Source organism: Megalops cyprinoides, chromosome 9 (assembly GCF_013368585.1).
Source record: "Megalops cyprinoides isolate fMegCyp1 chromosome 9, fMegCyp1.pri, whole genome shotgun sequence".
NCBI lineage: Eukaryota > Metazoa > Chordata > Actinopteri > Elopiformes > Megalopidae > Megalops > Megalops cyprinoides.
This window is the reverse complement of record NC_050591.1, coordinates 777,415-797,999: the sequence shown is the minus strand read 5'-3', so window position 1 is coordinate 797,999 and position 20,585 is coordinate 777,415. Positions and strand designations below refer to the sequence as shown.

General features: G+C 43.3%; 1 protein-coding gene across 1 annotated transcript in view; it reads left to right on the top strand.

The window, feature by feature from the left end:
- Window positions 1-377: 377 nt before the first annotated feature.
- The window catches only part of pcp4b (Purkinje cell protein 4b), a 42,887-nt gene continuing 22,679 nt past the window's right edge, over window positions 378-20,585 (top strand). The window contains exon 1 of the mRNA XM_036537570.1: window positions 378-467. Coding sequence (XP_036393463.1) covers window positions 459-467 — 9 coding nt within the window. The 5' untranslated portion in view covers window positions 378-458. The remainder of the gene's footprint in view (window positions 468-20,585) is intronic.

The following is a 20,585-nucleotide window of genomic DNA, read 5'->3' as shown; positions in this document are numbered from 1 at the left end:
TACTGCAGAGGGAGGAAAACCCTGTTATATAAGTTCATTTCTAGAGATACCCATCTTGTAGATGCTGTGGATTTTTGCAGTGACAGTTATGAATAATTATTTATTTAAAAATAGAAAATATATTTTAGGGCATAGTATCCAAAAACTGCTTCTCCTCTTTTTATCTTCAGCGAGCAACTTGTTATGGAAGAGAGCAAGAAAGCACAGCCTCTTCGATTTTAATTCATATGGTCTTATCTAGTTCATTAATATTTTAAAGAGCTGGGTGGTGACTTGTGAGACAGTTCCGCTGACGGCATTCCTATTGGTTTAGGGGAAACGTGATGACATTGAGGAGTCGCTCTTAATACTTTATAAACCTCCTCCGTTAGCGGCACGGCACTGTGCAAGAGACGACTGTTAACTCTCCATAGGCAATAACAAGCACTGGTAAACTCGACCGCAAATTCTCTAAAACCATGAGTGAGGTAGGTGCCTGATTTCGTATTCCTCATCACGGCAGTAGCAAATATCGCTGTCTCCCCTAGTACACGGATCATAGATGTTTTTAAACAAATGTAATCTTTTGGTTCATCTAACGTGACGTATTTATATTTTAGTTTTTAAAAAGGAAAGCTATCTTATCACGCTTAACTGCTAGCTAATACGGTTTCGCTGCTTCATGTAACAAGTTTACCGGGGTATCGCTGGCTGGTCCCGATTTGGATACTGCAGCAGAGCAGTGAGAGTTTGCTCGGGAACTCCCGCGCTCCTCACATCATCAGTCATTTTATCCTCACTTGATATAATTGTCTTAAATTATAATCTTACATCTTGTCCGCACTCGTCGGCCTGGACACCTGAAAACCGCCTTTCTCACCTGCTGGGGTTTAGCCTACGACAAAAAAATCGACGTTGCATGCTGCGATTGTATATTTCGACCAGATGATGGAAATGCTATGGAAAAACTGGTTAGAATTTTGTATCGATTCGCCTTTGACACAGAACAGGCTATGCAGTTGTTGCACGGACTGATATCTGTCTGTCTGTCTGTCTGTCTGTCTGTCTCTCTCTCTCTCTCTCTCTCTCTCTCTATATATATATATATATATATAGTTCCTTACATTCAACCCACCGGTGATGGTAGCTTCTGTACCCATTATAGCTGACAAGTAAAGTTATCCCAAGCTGCACTTACTCGAAGATTCGCATATCCACGAGGAAGACTGGAATGGAATCTTACAGCGTCGATAAGTTACATTTCTATGGTTGTGTCAGACACGACGACGCTTGAAGTTCGTAATAGCCACTGGTCATTACACCCGTAAAAGCAAGGCGAAACAAAATTTTTATATATTCCCCGTCAAAATATGTAGAATGAACCACTTACCAGTGCGACAGATTGTCTTCAACTACATTAGGCTATGTCAACGTAAACATTCGGGTCGCATTTAACCTAAATGTTGTGTTAGACGTCGGAGTTTATTTTTTAATTGTATGTGCATTGGCTACTAGTAAAGAAAAACACACGAGTTTTCGTTTTATTTTTGTTTACTTATACCTTTGGCGGATTACGTTTCTTCTCTAATGCGATTCAGAGGGAGTGGATGTGACATTGTCGGAGTTCACAGTTTGTAATGGAAAACTGCAGTTCGGTTTTCCCACAGCACACTGCACACGGTTCCCTCGCCACAGATGTTCCGATCCCATTCATTTCAGAGCGACTGGAGGAGAGATATTAATAGCCGATCTTTCCGAGAGAGCAATTATGCCTCAACTGTAGGAGTCTTAAATGTTCATTATTGTTTTTTTTATTTTTTTTACTTGTCAAATCAGGTCATCGCCATTTATTCATTTCCAGCACAATTCCACGTCTTCCTGTTCAAATCAGAACTTTCTTTTTGCAGTCAAACTAATATATATGTAACTATATTTTAACAGCATCCGGCATTGTTTAATCTTCAAGGACTACGTACAAAAATGTTTATGAAGACAACATTCTGATTCGAGAGCTTCTGTTCTGTTTTTTTTCTTTTTTATGTGAGCTATTACAGTGAGGTTGTTCTGTGTCCAATTATAACACCGATGCAATGGTCTTAATTGATCTGGGGAGTTCATTCAGTGTTCTGGCGTGCAAGCATATGTCCTAGTGATACTGGAGATAGCTTTTCTCACATATATTATGCCTTGAAGTAGGCTAATAAACATAGATATGTTTTTTCATTGCAACATAAGGAAAGGGAAAACATAAGCATTCAAGATCTGAAGATTTTTAATCTTCAGACCAAACTGTACGGGGATCAATGATGATTATAATTTTATGAACGTGTCCCCCGTATAGGACACACATTTTGATGCACCATGCAGTACGCGAATAACAGGCTCTAGGGCGGCTGAGAGCACTCTGTGGCTGGCCACGCTGTGCTGTGGAAAATGCTTTTCAGTCACTGGAGTGACCTCAGGGTACAGAGTATGCGATGCGACGTGACGGTATTCTCGTGTTTGAGACTGGCTCTCAGGGCAAGTGGGATGTCCATAAATGCAGCAGAGCCTGGCGTTCTACCCACTAAAATTTAAAGGGGGTAGACCCTTTGGAGAGGTCATTTAAGTGTGCATTGACTGCAGAGGTGTTTGAGTTTGATTTGTAATGCAGCACATATGTGCATATATGCATTCCACAGCTATGCCCATCTGCGGACAACTTCACAGTCCACAGAGCTTGTCAAGGAAGTTTCTTACATTAGATTAAGATGTTTTTGGTCACCCTGGCATTCCTCATGATCACATATGCCGCTACAGAAGATGCGCGGGTACAAGGCAGCAACAAGGAGGGACGCTGAATTATTCATGCATCAGGGCCTGACCTGTCAGAAAAGTGTGAAGCAAGCCGAATCCTCATTCCGAGGACCGGCGGAGCACAAATGTCAAAGCGCATTCGAGCCTGTGCGGACAGAATCCTAAGTGTCTCTTGTTGCTTAATTTGAGCACATTTGCCAACTGTGTGCAGATACTGGGTTTTTTCAGTGAAAAGCGACAACAATGCCCCACAGTGGATATGATGCAAGCTGGTTCTGGTCACACTATAGAGAGACAAGCTTCTCTGACGTTCACCTTGTGATCAGGAATAAAGTACTACCCCCAGCTGACTGGAACATTGAGTGTTAAATAATTTAGCTAAAAGAAACCTTTCTTTATCTATTTTAAAACAGAAAATGCAAATTATTGAGTAGAGAGACTGAAAAGTGAGAATGAGAGCAAGACAAAGAGCAGCTTAGGCTATTGTATTCATGTTATATATATACTTGCTAGCCAGTATCAACATTACAATTTACAAATTAAGTAAAGGACACCAGGTAGTATCAGGAACTTTTTGCAATGGTTGCAGTTTTATTAAGAGTGATGTACAGACATTTATATTTTCACAGTTCATGCCTACTGCTGTTTTAGTGTTCAACAACAGACACTACAGTTTTATAGTGTAAAAAATAAACAAAATAGGTTGCAAGATCATAGATAATCAGTCCTCGGTGAACTACAAGTAGTGGTAGGAGGTGAGGGTTCAAGAGCACCACAGTGGGCAGAGCTACAATATGCTGTGAATCACTGACACATTTTAACCAGAAGAGTTTGCTTTCCACAGCAGATCAATGTGATTGGGTAGCAGCAAAATTATAAAAAATGAATAATGAATAAATGGCATTTTATAAACCAAAGCATTTTAAGTCAAGCTGTTGATTTTCAAGTATGTTGGCAACACTCCTGTTGGATCTTTTCCCCCTCTCCACCTCAGACTCCACTTCCATCGTTACTTCAGGAAGGTCCTGCACCTCATCCTTTGATGACAACAAAATCACTACTTCTGAAACATGTAAACAGAGAGGGCTCTGTGAAACAGGATTAAGTGATAGTAAGAACAGCAGCTGTAATACTATCCATTTACAACCATAACTGGATATTTGGGTGAAGCAATCCCACTTAATACCAGGTTTTCATGTGAGCTAAGGCCACATGCATGTCCCATCCTTTGGACTACAGGAGACGCTTATTAGTGACATTGAAAGAATGCAAGGCTGTTTGGAAGACTGTAGTAAAACAGCATTAGTTATGTGCTTTCTGTGCATTTTTCTTGTCCTATTGAGAGTCCAGCATTTGGAATGGTTTTGCTACTGGCTCTTTAAATAGGCCTTATTTATTTGCAAAAGGTACAGAACTTGGGTTGGATGCAGTTATGACACCTCAGGGATCATTTTGGAATTTCCTAGCATTGCTGATCTTGTCAGAATCTGTTCTGTTATTCTCAAATTTTCTGATTTTGTCTGTTACAGTTTTGATTGAAACAGGTAGTATGCTTTTGTGCTAAACCCACTTAAACCCGCAGACACACACACACACACAGACATACATAGAAACTTACACACGCAAAAAATACTTTCACTTTTTGTGCACTGGAGGGCGAATCAGGCGAGGTTCATCCAGTGCATTTAATATGATTTTGACAACTTCCAGTAATTGCCTTCCCAATTTTGCGCTGCGGTTTTTCCCTGCCTCCCTTCCTCCCTCCCTTGCTCGCTTGCTCAGCGGCTGACATCTTCACACATCATTGCTCCCCCATTCTGCAGATCGGATTGTTTTACGCCACTCAAGGGGCCTCAGCATGGTTTCCCCAAGCATCCAATCGACTCTCTCCACCATGAGATTGGATACACTCCACCAAGAGCTACATCAATCCAGTCATACCGAACCCCCCTCCTCCAACCCCCATCCCCCCAGGTTCAACCATCAGCAGTCCCGCAGTCTATTCTGTGGCTTTATGTAGTGTTTTTAATATGACTTGCACTCATAATCACATAACAGAGTCTTCTGCACTTTCCCTAGGCTGTTTGGGAAGGAATAAATAAATAAATAAATAGATCTTTATTGTCCACCAGGGTGGAAATTTTCCTTTGGCTCACCAATACATATAAGACATGTCAAAGCCATTTAAAACATACAACATAAAACATAGTCAATAATAAATACACTAAAACACAATCCATAAAAAACACTGTCCATTTCTGTGGCTAGCATGTCTAAATTCCAGTTGTATTTAGAATATCTACTGCACATGGGAAAAATGACTTTTTAAAGACAGCTTTAGTCGCCAGTGGGACTCTATAGCGCTTACCAGAGTGCAAGAGCTCGAACTGACTAAAAAGAGGATGGGAGCTGTCTGCCACAATACTCTTAGCTTTATTCAATGTCCTCTCTCTGTACAGTTGGCTTAGTTGTTTTTGAGGTTTGCCAACCGTCTTAGTGGCCATTGACACAATTTTGTTCAGTTTTTTCTTTGATCTGCAGGTCAGATGGTTGTACCATGCAGAAAGGTGGAATGTTAAAACATTTTCAACAACAGTTTTATAAACAACTTCTAGAATCTGTGGACTGACCCTGAAGCTGTTTCCTTAGAAGGTACAGCCGCTGAGAGCATTTTTTGTATATACACTCAGTGTTGTTGTAGAAGTTGAGTTGAGAGTCTAATATTGTGCCGAGGTATTTAAAGCTACTAACAATTTCAACACTCTGGCCATTGAGTGAAACGGGTTGTATTTTCATATTACTGTTAGAGCATATAATAATTTCTTTGGTTTTGGTCACGTTAATTTGAATCTGACTGGTGTTACACCAGCTTTGGAGGGCCTTGGTGTGGTCTAAGTAGACCCCCTCAGCTGAAGGATCTGTTTGTTGCAGGAGGCCAACCAGAGCCATATCGTCAGCATATTTAAACAGTTTAAAATGTGTGTCATTTACCTTGAATTTGTTTGTAAAAAGGCTAAAAAGAACAGGCGACAGAACACATCCCTGTGGGTAACCTGTGCTCACAGTGACCTCCTCTGATGTGTTCCCCCTGACACAGACCCTCTGTGGGCGGCAAGAGAGAAACTGTCTGAACCAGAGGACTGTGTTGATGTTGAGGTCAACAAGTCTCTTCAGGAGAATGTATGTTTTCATTGAATTAAAAGCTGAACTAAAGTCTAAAAATAGAACCCTAGCATATCCCTTGGGGTGCATAAGATGTTTTGTGACTGTGTTAAGCAGTGTCAGTTGCGTCATCTGTGTCTCTTTTGCTTTTATAGGCAAACTGGGAGTGGGTCTTGCATAGTGGCTACTGTGGAGGTCAGATGGTTGGCCAGAACTCGCTCCATGGTTTTACACAGAGGTTATTGCAATGGGCCTAAAGTCCTTAGGCATACTTGCATCAGGTTGTTTTGGCACTGGCCTAATTTTTGAAAACTTCCATGACTTAGGCACAGTGTGTGTATCTAAGAGGAGCTGAAACAGCCTTGTAAAGACTTCTTTTAGTTGGTAAGCACAGTCTTTCAGAAGCTGGGCCTTCAAACCATCTGGGCCTGTGGTCTTATTTGGCTGCAGTTTGAGAAGGCTTGCCAATACCTCATTTCCATTGATCACAATTGATGTCATAGGGGGAAGATTCTTGCAGATCTCATTGCACTCTGTACTGTCATCTGTAGTGTCAAATCTACAATAAAACTTGTTCAAATCATAAAAAAAAATCAGAGTATTATTAACACCACTATCATCTTTGCTTTTTGCTCTGCCCATCAGTGTGTTTAACCCATCCCATGCTTATCAAACATTACCAGTTAAGAATTTACTTTCAATTTTGTTTTTGTAGTCGATTTTGGCCTTGTTAATTTTCCCCCTTAATTCTCTCCTTTTTTCCCGTAACTGTTCTGCATCACCAGAAAGAAAGGCAACCCTCCTTTCATTGAGACAGCTTTTAAGTTCTTTTGACACCCAGGATTTATTAGGGAATATTTGCACAACTTTAGTTTCAGTCACAGTATTCTCACAGAATTTAATATAGGAAGTGATTGTGTCCGTAATTTCATCATCCCCTCTTATTTGGAAGAGGGCACAGCTGCTGAGTCCAAGAAAAGCTTACCATGGCCCTTTCTCCTTTATTTAGTCCTGCTGACCACATGCACAGGGAGCAGAGCCTAATTGAAGCACAATTTGAAAAAAGACAAAACTCCAGAAAATTCCAAGGGATTTTGAATAATGTGCTCCTGGCTTGAGAGCCATACATTAATTGTGGGGGTGACCTTAGGTTATTGTATGATGTGAGGATGAGCTAAGCTGCATGCATGACTGTCAGTCCTGAGGGCAGCCTTTTTAATCTGTGAGGGACACACTGTACATTAGTGTGCAAACCTGTTTACGCAATATCCCATGCACTGGTATGGTATGTAAAGAGAGAGAGAGATTAATGAAGTCTAGTCCCCCCAGATTGTTTAGTGTTTCAGAGATTTAAGAGGCTGTCCCCATGCAGGAATATTAAGCGGATTTGCAAAACGCTTTTGTTACAGGGTTGAATTAGGTGACTTTTGGTGGATTTTGGATCTTCATTTTTCTCAAAATACAAGCCCAGCCTGTCATGTCCAGTAGGAAGGCAGTGCATGCTGGGAGATTTTTTTCCTTTTAATGATGCTCAGGGTTAAACTGGCTTAGCTGGTCCAAATGGGTATGTCCTGCTGTTGGTTCAAAATGCCACCTTGCAGAAAGGAGAATAATCACCCCAGCCATTACAGGGTGAGATCCCATGTAATGCTGCTTCCCATGTCTCCCTGCAGTGGTAGTCTGGTGACATTTTTCACAGTTTTACACAGACATTTTTCACAACGGCTGTTTGTCTTCAGAACATTTGTTTCCTGAAAGAATGAGACAAATGTTTTTTTTTTGTCATGAAGCAAGTCCTGCTGATATTTGTGACTTTTCAAGTCACAGGTCACTCTCTTAAAGGTCTCGTGTAGCAGTGTGTCAGAATTGACACATTTTCAAGCCTGTCACAATGTTTGAACTATATGCAGACATTTTCTGTTTGTCAGTTAACTTTTTTTTTTTGCTTCTTGCCTTTTCAGCACAAGTAAAGTGTATATCAGCTGGCAGGATGTTGCGAAATTCTGAACTACAATGTAACTGGTCCATAGTACATTAGTGGATTCAGTACACACACACACACACACACACACACACACACATTCAGTGTGCCGAGAACTGAGCAAGGGAATGAGAGTTGAGCCAATAAATTCTTTCAGCTTTGCCATACATACAGAGTTTCAATAGTCCTCTGCTATTCAGCTGTGGAATGTCTGGTAGAAGCCATACAGGCTGGCAAATTAAACCAATAAAAAAATAGACATCTTTGTTAAGGCTCTCTGATTGTGATGGCTATGCCAGGATGCAAACTGATGGAACAGTGCTTTGTCCCAGAAGGTTGAGAAACTACACGTAATCAGCATTGGCAAATTTATTTAAAATCGTTGATGCCTCACTAGTTGTGTACTCTCCGTCAGGGTGAGAAAGATAACTGAGCAGAGAGTGGATTTTAAGCAGAAGCTGTCACAAAATTGCACGTTATGGAAGATGCACTGTATATGCTGAGAGATGGCTCCCCTGAACAGGCTAATGTGAGATGAATTAAACATGTTGAACTTACACATGCACATCCTGGTGATGAGTGGTGATATAATCTTGCCATTCAGATGGAACCCAGGGAAAATCCTGTTACTCCCTGCTATTCCTTACTCTTTTCTTCCCCTCCCTGCAGAATCATGTCAGTTTCAATTATTGTGGTATGAAGTGGAAAACAGGGGCTGGGTTATGAGGAGGGACAATAATTTCATCTTTAAGGGAAACAAAAATGAGAGGGGAACATCAGCTGCGAGGGGTGCAGTATTGCACCCCAATACTACAATTATGAATCATCTGCTCTGAACAGCAAGTTGGGGAATGTACCCTTCTCTTTAAATGCTGTGGGGCTCAATCAAAAGTAAGGAGACCACAGACAGTTGATTTCCCTGCTTTCAGGTGCGCCGTTATTTTGAAAGGAGGTTTCTTCTGTCACTTTGTGAACATAGCATCATACAAATTAAAAAACTAAGGAGTCCATCTGTGGATTGTAATCCTATCTCCATCCTCTCTTCAATGTTTGTTTGCAACTCGTATTGGCAGGTATCTGATGAAAGGGAATGTTTGAGCATGGTTACTTCAGTCTTGATGAAAAAGAAAACAGAGTTGGACTGAGGTTTTCTGTTCTGCATTTGAACATTATATCTGCATGCAGGGTGGAGCAAGACCTCTCCTTGTAAACGCATCAGGCTACAAGCTGTTGCACTCACTATGTTTGCAAACCATGTCAAATCAGAGGAACACCTCATGAAGAAACAAAACAAGTCCATTTAGTGTCAGGTTTAGGATTTTGGGTTTAGAGTGAGGTTTTTATTAGAGCAGGGGATCTTGATCTGGTCTGAACACAGTGATCACATTTAGTCAATTACCTAAGCAGTGTGTACAATAAGATGTGACTGCAGACCTGCTGCTTCCTAGAACTTTAGCTCTGACCGACAGTGAGACCTTTCTGACCTCAGCAAGATAGGTTTATTAAAAGAAATTGCTACCAATTTGGAGAAATAAACCTCTTCTACAGCACAGGGTAAGCTGCCTTTAAGACAGCTTCACCCTACTTTTCCATCCTCCTTCACTTAAGTGTTAAAGGGTACCACAAAAATCTACCCCCTTCCCTACCACCTTTCCAAGCTGGCTTTTAGATGGTGTAAAGCCAGCAATAATATGGATTTCTGCCTGTAATAGAGTAATTGTGCCAAGTGAGATTAAAAACTGGCTGGGGTGACTGCCTATAATGATTCCCCAATCTGTTCACTTAAGACATTTTGAGTTAATTAAATGCTGTCCAAAAGTTGCCGTATGCCAGAATGTGCTGAAGTGAAGGCAAAATGGAAACAATTTCTGTAAGAGTTTTTAAGAAACTATCCAATTTTCTTCCCATCTTTTTTGTTCTATTACACAAAAAGGTTTGAGTCAAACTCCTTTATTTTCAGGAGCCACATGCAACCAACAATGCACCGAGTCATGTGCTACTAGATAAAACACACATAGAAATGAATAATGGCTCCAACACTCTTGTCATTTTCCTGTCCATTTTCTTTTTTTTGCAGAACTGCCATAGTATGGATTCTTTTTTTGAGCAGAAAACACAAACATATTCCCTTTCTTTGGTGTGAACAGGGCTCTAGCTGGTGATTTGATATTCCCCGCTGTGCTGTAGGCAGGCTCAGAGGCAGTGCCACGTTGGTATGCAAAACTCTTATCTTGCTGCCTGTAGTGGAGTAGTGGTTCAGAAACTGGCAGAATCCCCTGGTAACACTGTAATTACTGAGCCTTTTTGGATCAACTATTTATTATGTTATCCATTAACTGATTGAATAGTTTTGTCATCTTGTAGGTGTTCTTCCAACTAGCTGCTGTTTGGTCTCTGTGGCAACCCTGGTTACCCAGCTGTTACAGCAGCAACACTGCCACTGGCTCATAGAGGTGGGAAAAGCAATTGCATTGGAACAACAAGAAAAAGTACATCTGAGAAAATATCTTTAACACACGAAGCTTGGTTTATTTATGAAAAATTAGACACGGGCAATGAGGGGACCTCATCCCCCATGAAACCCAGATGGGCATCGTTTTCCCACTGAGTTATCTATACTCCAACCTTAATATTCCAAATTAAATGACTGCACTCACCCCCCCCCCCCCCCCCCCCCCACCTACCAACAAACACAAGCCCCTGTTACCTCACCTGTGGTTTTATTTGAGCAAAAAGACAGGAAGAAGGAGACTCCTGAATCCTTGAATGACTTGGAAGACTTCAAAATGAGGCCTCTCCATCTGCTGGCTTCTCTTCACATTGTTAAGAATACCATCGTTAGGCACCTTTGCATTTTCAGCAGCAAATACTCTGCCCATTCAATACCATGTCATATGCACAGCGCATACAATGGGTGCGTCTGGTGAACGGTCAGGACTGTCCAATCTAATCACTCTCACAATGGGATCCCCCCATCCCAGAGAATAATCCATGATCCATCTAACTTTTCACCCGCCTTGCCTCTGGCACTCGGCCACACACAGACGTGGCCCTCAAGAGTAATCCACCCGGCTTGACATATTTACTGAGAATAAACCACAGATATTAGCAGAGCTGCATGATGAGGGTGGGGGAGCAAAATGGAGCAAGACTGAAGGGATTGGGGGGAGGGGTGTGAACTAGGTTACAGTTGGAGATGAAGGACAGCACAGCTGCTATTTTGATTAAGGGTCATTGGCATTTGGACCCTGCACCATATTCCATCAGAAAAGATAGACTTTACCAAGAGGATGGAGAGGAGAAGAGCTGCACCTGGCAACCTTGCAGTGTACTCTACACTGTGGTTTCAGGGTTCCCGTTGTCCTTGAAAGTTCTTCAGTACCCTATCAGTGTGGAAAAGCTGTAGAAAATGATCAGGTGCCATTCTTGAAAGTTGTAGAAAAGAAATTTCTTTCTTCTTTTCATAACTCACGAGTTCGATGTGCTGATGTTGCTGACAAAATTGGCTCACTCTAATGTCATGTTTATTAAGCATTGTTACCAGCAGTCACTGGTGAATGGTATTCATTGCCAAGAGCATTTCCCTTTCCAGTAATCTGTTTCAAAGGCCAGAGTTTAATAAACTTATGTGAATCTCAATATGCTTGGTGCACTGTACCTACAACACCTTTATTTATGGATGCAGTATAAAAATATTTGCAGTATAGCAATATTAGTAGTACAGCAGTAGTAGTATTAGAGGTAGTACTAGAAAAATGCAGCATCAGCTGGTATAGTAGCAGCATGGATATTCTTGGCAGTGGAATTATGGGGATTTATATAGCTTTCTACACAGAGGGCCAAGAATGCAGGAATGAAATAAAATAGAGAGATGCAAACAGGTGTGACATCCCTCCCCCTCAAGATGGACCTGTATGGCAGAAACTGTAAGACACGCCCACATTACAGTGTGTTCCCTGCAGCACAGAGCAGGCCAGTCACAATAGCCAAAAGGTAGCTGTATGCAAATTTAAGGTGGGTGATGTCAAAAAGCGAATACCTACAACACCTTTATTTATGGATGCAGTATAAAAATATATACAAAGCAATCCAATTAATTGTTAATACTCTGTAATTCTGTCTGTGTTCAGAGGACAGAAAGAAATTGCATGCATTCTCCCATCCTGATATATGTCTTCCATTGAAGTCACAGAATGAACAAAAAACTAAAGAAGGAAGGTACTGAAATTAAGGTGAAGGTGGGCTATCAGTGCAATCCTCTCCTCTGTCCTTTGCTCAGGATGGACCATAACTTTGCTCCTGTCTGGAGTGTGTTAACATTATTCTTGTAGACAGAGAGCTTGTACAAGTCAGGATCTCAAATGCACTAAAAAGTCCTCCTCAATTGTTGCCTTATGTATAAAAACAAGATATTTCCATTAACCCACATGTAAACGTTTTCAAGTGTGGTTAGTTTTTTTGAGTCCACTTTGGTCATAGTGTAGGTTGGCATTAAATATAGAGTATGACTTTGGGACTAGAATGTAGAGAATGCTAATGAAAGTTTACAGTCGTGGGATGTGCATGGAATAATATGTCAAGAGCATCACATTCTCCCACAAGACTTTGCAATCCCACAGTTCTCTCTGTGAAGCTCCATATGAGCGCCGGATAAATTCAACAAAATTACAGAGCTGAACTTTTTGAAAATTTGGCAGCCAGGCAGATACTCTGTCTCTGGTTCAGAATAAATAAGATAATACAAACTCTAAGCTCAAACTTAGGAAAAAATTCTTTTCTCATTTTTGTTTGACAGAAGCTGTGTAGGTACTGTAAACTTTGAAGTCATATTTTATGGGGGGAAGCCTTGTGTTTTGGCAGGAGACACAATGTAGACTATAGTGGAAAAAATGGAAACACTGTACAGTCTGCAAGCACACATATATTTGCTGATGAATATCCCTGGATATTAAGCAAATGGGTTAGCAGTTAATTAGCCAATGGTTCCTCTTTATGGGTCTGTATCAGAGCACCCTAGAGCAGAACGTTGAGATAATGAGAGTCCCCATTACTTTAAACTCATTAAGGGGGTGCTGAGTGGTCATCCACGTGGGTAAATGGGAGCGGTAAATTTAGGGACCTCTTCATCCTCCCAGATTAGTTCCGCATCTCCCCCTTTCAATTCTTAATGGACTCTGAGGGCAGTATGGAGCTGCTTCAGAGTGTGCAGGTTGCCAGAAGACTTAAAAGCGAACAGCTCTGTTGGATTACTTATTTATTCCTGTAATTTGCCCCATACCTTTTCATGCGTGAGTAATCAGTGCAAGATGGAAGCATTCTACTGCAGTGTCTTGGCCTCAGTGTCCAGCCAATGGAAAAGCCAGCAGCAAGCCTGATGGTCACTAGCAGGAAGCATAGATCAAAAGCAGATAGCTGCTCATTAGGCTGGCTGAAATGGGTCATTATTAGTATTATCACTATAAATAGTATTCATTATAACAATAGTAGAAACAGTAGACATAGCAATATTAGTAGAACAGCAGTAGTAGTACTAGAGGTAGTACTAGAAAAATCCAGCATCAGCTGGTATAGTAGCAGCATGGATATTCTTGGCAGTGGAATTATGGGGATTTATATAGCTTTCTACACAGAGGGCCAAGAATGCAGGAATGAAATAAAATAGAGAGATGCAAACAGGTGTGACATCCCTCCCCCTCAAGATGGACCTGTATGGCAGAAACTGTCAGACACGCCCACGTTACAGTGTGTTCCCTGCAGCACAGAGCAGGCCAGTCACATCAGCCAAAAGGTGGCTGTATGCAAATTTAAGGTGGGTGATGTCAAAACGACGGTGCTCATTAAGAGCCTCGTGGCGAGCAGCCGCTTCAATGAGTGTGTCAGGGTTGGCAGGGAAAGGACCCAGGCGCAGACAAAACAGGCAGTTCAAGGAGACCCTTTTATTATGGGTCCAAACGCACAGGCAAAATTTGTAGTGAAAAACCAGTCCAAATCAGTAACCAAAAAATCCACAGGAAAACACAGTATCCAAAATGGCAGGCAAAAAGAGTGAATCAGGAACAGGCAGAGTCAAAAACCAGATCAGAACTTATGAAATGGCGAGAAAGACACAGGAACAAAGCTGAGACGATTGGGCAAAGAACAAAGGAAACAGCAGGGTATATATACATGGGCTGGTGATGAGCGAACAGGGAACAGGTGCGCAGGGTGGGCTTCAGGTGGTGGGAGTGGCAGCAGAGCAGATAGGTGGGAAGGGAGGTGGGGCGATGGCTGAAAACAAAACAAAAGTACATGCATCGAAAAAACAAACAAAAGACACACCTATACTGACAGAGAGAAACAAGCAGCTCAGGGTGGAGTGCTGACAGAGTGGAAGATGGCACATCAAGAAAAGAGCTGTGGCAGGAAGCCGGAGAATGAACAGTTCCTTTAGGGTGCTCTGTACCATCCGTGAAGAAACCAGAATAATGAATGGCCCTGGCTCTTTAAAAATGTATGACTCTATTTTCCATTCATTTAGTGGGGCTTTATAGAAAACTATCAGGAAGATGTTTTTTCAAGCAATTCCAAAACCTTGGTAAACATAGCTAAAGTGCATTGAAACCAATTGTACGGTCACCAATGGGTACATTGGGGGGAGGTCAACAACATCATCTGGACATCAGGGAAAATCCATACTTCAGGCTTCAAGACCAGAGATTCCATTAACCACATCCATGCTAAGATCGACAGCTCTGTAAAACCTTTCCAAGAAATACCTTAAACTCTTGGTACTGTGTGGAAATGAGTTTAGCCGATGCAGACATCGGCACACCAACACCAAGCGCTGCTGCCTCTGAGCTGTTAAAGAGGAGCATCGATGCCCCAGCAGTCTGTCCAGGGGTAAGAATGGGCTATGCAGCCCGGCCTGATCTGAGATCAGCGGCAAGCAGCGCTCCCAGATCTGCATAGTGCTGAGCTCAGATCTCAGACCTGTCTCCATGGCATCAGGTTAAATGGTGTGCGCTGTGAGGCGTATGAAGGCCTGCAGGGTTGAGTGAGGCAGTGATGCTGACTGGAGTCTGCGCTCAGACTGAGGTAAAGAGCTTGGCTGGACTAACTGAGCATTCACAATTAGCCTGCACGGGGGGCACTGGCTTTCCCTTGCCTTTGCTTGGTTGTTGCTGTACACCTTATCACTTACCCTGGGGTTCCTCCAGAAATGTGATGTCATGCGCTGACTAGATGCCCATCCTAAATGAAATTTGTAAGTTAAAGGCTGAAAGAGGTCTATATTTTCTGTAAGTGTGAAGATATCTCTGGTCAGGACAGGGCAGGTTTTTGTGTTAGTGGAAAAGTGGATTGAGCCTATTGGCTGATGCAGTGGATGACACCCCTAGTCCAACAGTACATGTCACATATGTATTTGTGCCAGGAAACTCCTCACTTTTACTTGTCCCAAATGATCAATGAGATGAGCCAGACTCATGCACGAGGAGGGGACGGTTTCATTTTAGCTTGGTTATTTATTCAGTCATTATTCTTTGCACATGGCTCCTCTCTGGTTAATCTGCACGGGGTGGGGTGAGTAAGGCTCCCCTGGTTGGCTGGTGAGAGGACATTTGGACAAGCCATCTGGATTGCAGTCTGAATATGATTCAGTGGAGAGCCTCCTGTGTTAGTCATCTCCAGACCATGGGTCATGACACGGAATGCTGACGTGACATCAGTCATCGCCTTGAGCAAGCCAGTGGCGGTCTTACTGCGCTGACTATGGCCCTAGGGCTGTGTGTGTGTGTGTGTGTGTGTGATCACACCCGCTGGAGCCAGACCAATGCCTATGATTCATTGGCAGGGAACCCTGGTCTTTAGCCTGGAGAGTTAATCGTATCTCTCAGTGCGTCTTACGTATGGGAAGACTGTGGTTTCATACAGGTAGCAAATCAACCCTTTCTCACACACGGCATGGAATTTGCACTCTCTCATAAAAACACCATCCTCTGTCATAGGTGTTTGGCAAGATGAGTGTCCAGGGCCACACTGTTTCATTGACACAGAAGCATCTTCTGTCTTGTCATGGGGCGAGGCCTGGAATGTGGATGTGCAGCAGAATGAAGCTGCTGTCAGAGCATCCTGTTAGCGCCGGACCATGCTCTGACCCCCTCAGCACATAAGTCACATGGTCAGCTCTGCCCCCCATTACAGGGGGAGAATAAAAAGCATGATAGAAAACACATGCACACACAACAAACAAACACACACACACACACACACACACATCAGCTCCAGTAACCACATCCAGGACAGAATATTATTTTTTTATGACACATCTGCGTTTTCCTCTCTTGCTGGCTCCACTTTTTACCGTGTGCTGTGTCTGAACCTCCGGTCCCCCTGTGACCTGACCCGTTCACTGCAACCAAGCCCCCCCCCCGCCCCGATGTCCATGCATGGAGCAAGAATGTCCTACTGAGAGCACCTTTGGGCAACAGGGAGACTGTTAGCTGTGTTAGCTTGAAATTTTAGAGTGGCCTCTCGTGTCGTTTATGGTGCCTTGCTGCTCATGGGACCTCTTTGATGACTCATAGCCACTCTGTGTGTGTGTGTGTGTGTGTGTGTGCGCGCCCAGGAGCAGGGAGATGCAGCTGCCTCTAGCTGCCATGTGCATACACACACATAAAAAAGAAGAAGAAAAAAGAAAAAGGGACAATTATGTTGAACACAAAACAGGACAATTCTAATAACAATCACAAACAGAAATGGAGTTGGTGTTTTGTTTTGGGTGGCCTCACTGGCTGTCCCTCAGGTTATGGCAAGCTGCCACAAATTTTGCTGCCAGAGTGGCCAAATCCTTGTTCTCTCTCAGAATATATGGTAATTTCAAGGCTCATTAATCTGTATGGCAAATAAAAGTTTCAAGAACAAAAAAGGTTTGAAAAAAGTTGTAGAAGCAGCTATCTAATTGACATGAAACAGTTCATATATGTAGGGAATGCCTTGGAGAAGGAAATTCTTGAGATTTTTTGGAGAAAGGTTATTTTTGAGTGTTGCTGTAGTTGTTCCCTGGACCTTGGCAGAGAGGCAGTAAGTGTATCACACAGCAAAGCTGTAGAGTTTGGGGAATCATCTCATATAATGCATGACAGGAAGGAGGAAGGAAGGGTGAGAGAGACAGAGAGCAGGAGGGAGAGATAAAGCGAGAGAGGGAGAGACAGAGAGCAGGAGGGAGAGAGAGAACGAGAGAGGGAGAGACAGAGAGCAGGAGGGAGAGATAGAGCGAGAGAGAGAGAGACAGCGCAGGAGGGAGAGAAAACAAGAGAGGGAGAGACAGAGCGAAAGAGGGAGAGACAGAGAGTGAGGGGGAGAGAGAGAGAGAGAGAGAGGGATGGCAAACAGGATAACTGCACTGCAGTTTAAAAAATGGGGAGGAGGAGTTGCCGGCTATGTGTGTGTGTGTGTGTGTGTGTGTGTGTGTGTGTGTGTGTGTGTGTGTGTGTGTGTGTGTGTGTGTGTGTGTGTGTGGGGTCGCCCCGCAGGAGCTCAAGAAATTTAGCTGCACCCAGTTTATGTCAGCACGAAGATGGACGCACATCAATTGATCATTTCAGCACCCAGTTCTCAAACCTCTTTTGTGCTGAGGAATAGAAATGTATATATTTTTATACATCAGGGTTTAACCTACATTGTTATGGCATATTTACCCCCTCACGTTCAGTTGGTCTGAGGAGGTCCTTACAGGAGCAACCTCAAGACAACATACAGGACAACACAATACAAATGTAAACATGTAGGAAGAAGGTGAGGAGATTTCAGAGAGCACAGAACTGCCTCTTGGTTCTGACTCATTCAAAAAATTCACCACTCTTATTTTCCCACTGCTGTTTCCCCCTCCCTTCTCTGATTTCCCTCCCTCTCTGATTCTCTCCACTGCTCTGCTCTGCTCTGATTCCAATTTTCCTCCCTCTCTGATTCGATTCTCTCCACTTCTCTGTACCCCCCCGCTCTGATTCTGATTCTCCACTGTTCTGATTCACCTCACTGCTCTGGTCCTCCCACTACTTTGAATCCCCCTCACTGCTCTGATTCTCTCCGCTGCTCTGATTCTCCTCACCGCTCTGATTCTCCTCACCACTCTGAATCCCGCTCCCTGCTCTGAATCCCCCTCCCTGCTCTGGTTCTCCTCACCGCTCTGATTCTCCTCACCACTCTGAATCCCCCTCCCTGCTCTGAATCCCCCTCCCTGCTCTGATTCTCCTCACTGTTCTAGTTCTCTCCCCTGCTCTGACTCTACTCACTGCTCTGATTCCCCCTTCCTGCTTTGATTCTCCTCCTTCATCACTGCCTCAGGGTTGGCTTTCCGAAAGGTTTCTCCACAAGGGTTCCGTTTGTTTCCAACTCAGTTTTTGTTTATGTGTCACAGAGCCGTCAGTCATGTGGCAATTGCTCTGAGATTATATTCTGAGATCGGAATATGAAACTTGATGCCTTTACTATGAGTTTAGTGCAAACAGTGCTGTATGACAGAGAAGAAACTGGAAGGGAAAAACAGGGGCCCTGGTATTTGTTATAATAATAGTGTTCCTTCACTGTCTGTATACTCTATGTGTGTGTCTGTGTGTGTGAATCCCTGTGTGTGTATGTGTGTGTGTGTGTGGGGGGGGGGGGGGTAGTTCATGGTTCCCACAGAAGACATTTCTGTGTTCTCAGAAAAGAGAAGGTTCACATGAGAGAACTGCTCGGCTTGTCCCCTTGATGTGCTTTTCACCTATTCCTTTTGAACCCTCGTAACTGACTGGTGTTCATCTTTCCAGTGCATTCTGTCTACTCTGACACCAGCAGTAAATTATTTACTCAGTCAGCTGTGCCTGGAAATAGCATCTTGCAGTCTGGAGCGGATGTCCATCTCACTGCAACATCTGTGAGATGCAGGATCCATCAGAAGTGGAGTCAGCACTGAGGTGAAACAAGGTCTTTTTACATTATAAAAAGCTTCTCAGAACTGACAACGGGACCTGGGAAAAAGAACCCGCCAGCTGTCATGTTTGTTTTGAGTTGTCATACGCAAATGACTCAACAATGAAAAGGGATAAAAGGAGGAACTGATGCCTTACATCCAAAAAACAGTGAAAATGTGGCAACGCTTTTGGGCCACATTTTGCTGCTCATTATGACTCTTTATATTACACAACGACAGCTGATCAGATGCAGGAGGGAGAGGGAGAGTTCCATTTGTGTGAACAAAGCCACCTGGCTTCAATGACTCTCCACACTTGCTTTGGATGTAATGAGAGGCAATGATGAAAATCAGGGCAGATTAGGTAGCCCTCCATAGCGGTGGCTGCCATTTCCCCTTTGCAACTGTACGTGTGCTTTGAGTGTAACATGGTGCCTGCCATAGCCAGTAGAGAAAGCAATTGCTTTCTCTACCCTCTATGGAGCCTGCTTAATGAAACATGGTCTCATCTAGTACTCACACATGACTACAATTCCCCTAGGGCCAGCTTGTTCATTACTGGGGAATGATGATCATGGCCACACAGAAGCATGGTGGGACGTTAATCGAGGCAGTCCGATAATTAATGGTGCTATAGCTACAGAGTGTTCTGATCGTAATGAGGGGAGAAGCAATTGTCCCCATGGGCCCTGACAATACCGTGCTCTGAACATCACACCGGCATGACAGCCAGCTTGTGCAGAGGCTCTGGAAATGCATAGCATGCACTGGTGTGTTTTAGCTGTGAAGGGCTCCCAAGAACAAAGGTAGCTCACCTTTTCCAAAATCTTCTGTCACACCCACCAAAAGTCATTTTAACTGCTTCCATACTGAGGCAAAAAAGAGAAAATACAATGCTTCCTGCCTTTTCAAGACTGCGGAGAGCAGAGACAGGAGTCATATTTAAATGACATTTTTCATGTGCACACAAACAGGCATTAATGCATGCCTTTGTCTCTGCAAGCCTTTGATTAACTGGCAAGGGATTGATAGGTATTTCTGAGGTTTGTTCAAGCTACCTAATTGACAACCCTGTAGCCAGAATGCTGCTGTAGCCACAGTGTGTGTGTGTGTGTGAGCATATGTGTATAAACAGCTCTAATGAGAAATACACTGTGTATCCCTCCCTTCCCTGTCAGTGCAGTGTAATTAGTATCCCTGCAGCTGACGGGTCTCTCTGGCTACTGCAGAGACTTCCTGTGTTACAGGGTGTTGATGTGTGTGTGTGTGCCTCCATGCCCCAGCAACAGCAGCAGACTGAGGATACCCACATCGGTAGAACTGCAGGAGACCTCTTGCCTCCTCTTGCCTGCTTGCTGTTGTTGCAGTTTACACTTGGCACTGCTTCTGTGATCACAATAATAGAATTTCTCTTTTCTTTTTTATAGTACATTACTCTCAGTGACTTCAGGCTTACCCAGAAAGAATATTCTTTTCCACTCTGATGATGGCTAATTGCATCATCTGTGTCCACCTCTGGAAAGGAGGTGTGGTGCAGCTCCCCTATTCAGTTGCCCGTTGTCCTCCCCTCAGCTGAACACAACATTTCTGCAGTGTTTCTGTGACTGTGAGCCCAAACTCAGGGGCAGCCCAGGTTTGTTTTGCGGATGCGGAGTGGTTGTCCATCTGCAGGGCGTGTCTGTGAGGGAGGCGGGCAGGCAGTGGGTCTCCTCTGTTACACTAGCTAAGCAGGAGAGC